Genomic DNA, 5,000 nt, shown 5'->3' on the forward strand with positions numbered 1-5,000 from the left:
CACGCAACTCTTATTTCTCCATTGTATTCAAGCTTGACATTCTTTCAAGATTTTGACTATGAGATGCCACGTTATCAAAATCTTTGAGAAGTGCCAAAAAGCAAGATTACCTAATGTATGGATCCACAACATTTACAAAGCCCAGGGAAAAACATGAGTATGTAACAGAACTCTCCCGCCTCCCACAACTGCTTGATAACCACATCGTTTTGGATTAGATGGAAGACTATCAAAGTGTAGATGCAATTTAAATAGACTTTACAAAAACCTTTGAAAAGTTTGATCATATTGTAACAGAACACTAAAATGAGCGCTAAAATAGTTGGAAAAAGAGTAAATGGATCTTTCTTATAAATCAGACACAACGTAAACTTAGATACCTTTACAATAAAAAAATCAAGCTCTAGTCTGCGGGGATGTTTGTACTTGTAAACAAACACAGGTGGTGAACAGGAAGACTCAGATCTTAATATTGACCTCGCAATACTTACTGTCATGACCTGTAATTCGTTAAATTATAACATTACGATAGAGAATTGGTAGTAATAACATCAGTGATTCATTACAGATTCTGAGAAACCGATTAGCAGGACTTGAGGTCGGGAGGAAAGAAAGTTCCTACACTCTGAACGATGGATTGGGATGTTGCAGCTCTGGAGGTGAGGCGATGAGGACCTGCACTTTGAACGATGAGTGGGGACATTCTGGTTTTGGAAGTGGTAAGTACAGTGCTGACGGATTGATGTGGATGTTGCGGTGTTGGAATCTTAATTTTACACATTAGATTTATTATCGTAATTCAGCCACAGCCTTGCCATAACTTTGATATTTTATTCCCCTTTCCTTCCCCCCAGCGCTCCTTACCCAGCATGCGACCCACAACCGTTGATTATAATCTGTTAGTAGTTCAGGGGATTACATTATTTCTCGCTCCTGTAAGGAGAATTTATTAAAATATGAAATTAAAGTTAGGAAGGGATTTTCCAAATAAAGTGAGTTTTTATTAAGCTTTCGTAAGCCAGTTAAAACTTACACAATAATATACGCAGCTTCCTATGGATGTTCGGGAGTTTTATCTAAGTATGCTATAGAGATCCAGAAGCTATAATCGAACGTACTAAAAACACAATGGTGCTACAGTTCGGCACTCTCAAAAGGATCAGGAGCTGTAGCTCAACATTATATAGACATGTTTAAATTATGTAGATAAATGGTTAAGAGAACCTACAAGTTGATAAATTACACATGTGCAACACTTACCTGAAGTTTACCTGGAGAGGGTTTCGGGGGTCAACCCCCCCCGGCCCGGTCTGAGACCAGGCCTCATGGTGGATCAGGCTCTGATCAGCCAGGCTGTTACTGCTGGCCGCACGCAAGCTGACGTACTAACCACAGCCCGGTTGGTCAAGTACTGACTTTAGGTGCCTGTCCAGTGCCTTCTTAAAGACAGTCAGGGGTCTATTGGTAATCCCCCTTATGTATGCTGGGAGGAAATTGAACAGTCTTAGGCCCCGGACACTTACTGTGTCGTCTGTGTACCCGTGGCGCCCCTGCTTTTCATCGGGGGAATGTTGCATCTCCTGCAAAGTCTTTTGCTTTCATAGGGAGTAATTTTCGTGTGCAGGTTTGGTACCAATCCCTCCAGGACCTTCCAAGTGTATATTATCATGCATCTCTCTCGTCTGCGTTTGAGGGAATACAGATCAAGAACCTTCAACCGTTCCCAGTAGTTTAGGTGCCTTATCGTACTTATGTGTGCCGTGAAAATTCTTTGTACACTCTCCAGGTCTACAATGCCGCCAGCCTTGAAGGGAGCCGTTAGTGTACAGCAGTATTCCAGCCTAGATAGCACAAGCAATTTGAAGAGAATCATCATGGGCTTGGCGTCCCTAGTTTTGAAGGTTCTCATTATCCATCCTATAATTTTCATAGCCGATGAGGTAGATACATTGTTGTGGTCTTTGAAGGCGAGATCCTATGACATTATCACTCCCAGGTCCTTCACATTACTTTTCCGCTCTATTGTATGGTTAGAATTTGTTGTATACCCTGACACATTTTTAATTTCTTCAAGTTTCCCCATATCTGAGTAGCTGAAATTTCTCCTCGTTGAACTTCATATTGTTTTGAGTGGCCCATTCGAAGATTTTGTTGATGTCCGCTTGGAGTCTCGCGGTGTCTTCGACGGAGGTCACTGCCATGGTAATCCGGGTGTCATCCGCAAAGGAAGACGCGGAGCACATCCTCAGAAATAAGGATGAGGAATACAATGGGAGCAAGAACTGTGCCTTGTGAAACAGCTTTTTACCGTGGCTGCCTGGCTTTGCTCTGTTTGCTATTACTGTGTTCTATTTGTCAGGAAATTGTAGATCCATCTACCAACTTTTCTCGTTACTCCTTTATCACACGTTTTGCGTGCTGTTACACCATGGTCACACTTGTCGATTGCTTTTGCGAACTGTGTAAACTACATCTGTATTTTATTTATCCTCTACAGCATGCAGGACCTTGTCATAGTGGTCCAGTAGCTGGGACAGGAAGGAGCGACCTGCTCTAAACTAGTGTTGCCCTGGGTTGTGTAACTGATGGGTATCTAGGTGGTTGGCGATCTTGCTTCTTAGAACCCTCTCAAAGAATTTTATGATACGGGATGTTAGTGCTATCGGTCTGTAGTTCTTTGCAATTGCTTTACTGCCACCTTTGTAGGGTGGAGCTATGTCTGTTGTTTTTAATGTGTGTGGAATGACCCCTGTGTCCATGCTCCCTCTCCATAAAATGCTGAAGGCACGAGATATGGGCTTCTTGCAATTCTTGATGAACACGGAGTTTCACGAGTCTGGGCCTGGGGCAGAATGCATGGGAATGTCATTAATTGCCTCTTCAAAGTCTTGTGCTTGGGTATCTTTATTGAGGATAAAGATACCCAAGTGTTGCAAATGTGTCTAATTTATCAACATGTTTAAATTAACTTGTGAGAAATCAATAAAGTCAACCAATGTGACTTATTTCTATTGGGTCCATACCCTTAGGTACAATAATTTGGCTTGAAATACTGGGTGAGTCTGTATACAATGTGTGTGGAATGACCTCTTAATAATTACGTGTAAGATAGGTTTTATTTAAGTTCACTACATGTGATTTTGCATACCAGCATCAATAATAATTTCTACAAGTACATGATACAACTATTACAGACCTAGCTTACATCAATATAGTAGTGAACATTCATACAAATAGTTGCAATAAACGCAATTATTGTAATCAAACAGTTCCCAGCTGGTAAATATGCATCTTAGCCTAGAACAACCTAAAGAAACCAGTGTGACTTTCCATTGTAGATAGAGGATATATTAATACTGTGTTCTGACGACTATAACTCTCCTAATGTTTTTTCACTGAAAACAACAGTATATATACATTCGAAGGAGTGTATATTGAACTTTAACGACATGTATGTATGTATGTATATATATATATATATATATATATATATATATATATATATATATATATATATATATATATATATATGTATATATATATATATATATATATATATATATATATATATATATATATATATATGTATATATATATATATATATATATATATATATATGTATATATATATATATATATATATATATATATATGTATATATATATATATATATATATATATATATATATATATATATATATATATATATATATATATGTATATATATATATGTATATATATATATATATATATATATATATATATATATATATATATATATATATATATATATATATATATATATATATATATATATATATATATATATATATATATATATATATATATATATGTATATATATATATATATATATATATATATATATAATGGGATTTCAGTATCCTTGACTGGTGAGTGCAAAGGGTAACATGCAGCCTTAATGATTAACATGTACTCGATAGGCTTTAAATCCCAGAAACCATCCAATAAAGCCTGCTTAACTGTATTCACAAAGATATACTCGCCTTGCTGTGTTTATGGCAAGTTTAGCCTCCACTGATAATGCTCGCTCATCGACGCAGAAAGCAGAAATTACAAGCAAATTCTACCCTAGAAGCAAATCAGTTAAGTTTGCCAATACAATTATCTTGCTCCTCATAGAAAACGGACTATAATTTAGAGATATCTTCTCTAACTTTAAAAGTGCGAGAAATTCAGATGTACTGGGTTAAGGAGTAGATTATATTCTGTGTATTAATTGAGAAAGGGAGTAGACCAGGATAATTCAGTAAAACCACTGTCTGACTTTTTATTTAGACTTTGCGCAAATTACATGCATTTCTTTACAATGGTCCCGTCACAGTCACTCTAAATTTACAAGGACCCCAAAGGGTCCATCTACGCCTCTTTCTATGGCAAGCCTGCCTGCTCCATCTACGCCTCTGCTTTCTATGGCAAGCCTGCCTGCTCCATCGACGCCTCTGCTTTCTATGGCAAGCCTGCCTGCTCCATCGACGCCTCTGCTTTCTATGGCAAGCCTGCCTGCTCCATCGACGCCTCTGCTTTCTATGGCAAGCCTGCCTGCTCCATCGACGCCTCTGCTTTCTATGGCAAGCCTGCCTGCTCCATCTATGCCTCTGCTTTCTATGGCAAGCCTGCCTGCTCCATCTATGCCTCTGCTTTCTATGGCAAGCCTGCCTGCTCCATCTATGCCTCTGCTTTCTATGGCAAGCCTGCCTGCTCCATCCACGCATCTTTCTATGGCAAACCTGCCTGCTCCATCTACGCCTCTGCTTTCTATGGCAAGCCTGCCTGCTCCATCGACGCCTCTGCTTTCTATGGTAAGCCTGCCTACTCCAACGCATCTTTCTATGGCAAGCCTGCCTACTCCATCAACGCCTCTGCTTTCTCTGGCAAGCCTGCCTACACCATCTACGCCTCTGCTTTCTCTGGCAAGCCTGCCTACACCATCTACGCCTCTGCTTTCTCTGGCAAGCCT

General features: G+C 39.1%; 1 protein-coding gene across 9 annotated transcripts in view; it reads left to right on the forward strand.

Annotated features, from left to right (window-relative positions):
* LOC128696139 (uncharacterized) overlaps positions 1–5,000 on the forward strand; it is a 118,500-nt gene that overhangs the window by 71,781 nt on the left and 41,719 nt on the right. For all 9 annotated transcript variants that reach the window (XM_070094873.1, XM_070094872.1, XM_070094870.1 and 6 more), the window contains one exon: positions 569–719. In XM_070094873.1, coding sequence (XP_069950974.1) covers positions 690–719 — 30 coding nt within the window. In that variant the 5' untranslated portion in view covers positions 569–689. The remainder of the gene's footprint in view (positions 1–568; positions 720–5,000) is intronic.

This window comes from Cherax quadricarinatus, chromosome 48, assembly GCF_038502225.1.
Source record: "Cherax quadricarinatus isolate ZL_2023a chromosome 48, ASM3850222v1, whole genome shotgun sequence".
In the NCBI taxonomy this organism is placed as follows: domain Eukaryota; kingdom Metazoa; phylum Arthropoda; class Malacostraca; order Decapoda; family Parastacidae; genus Cherax; species Cherax quadricarinatus.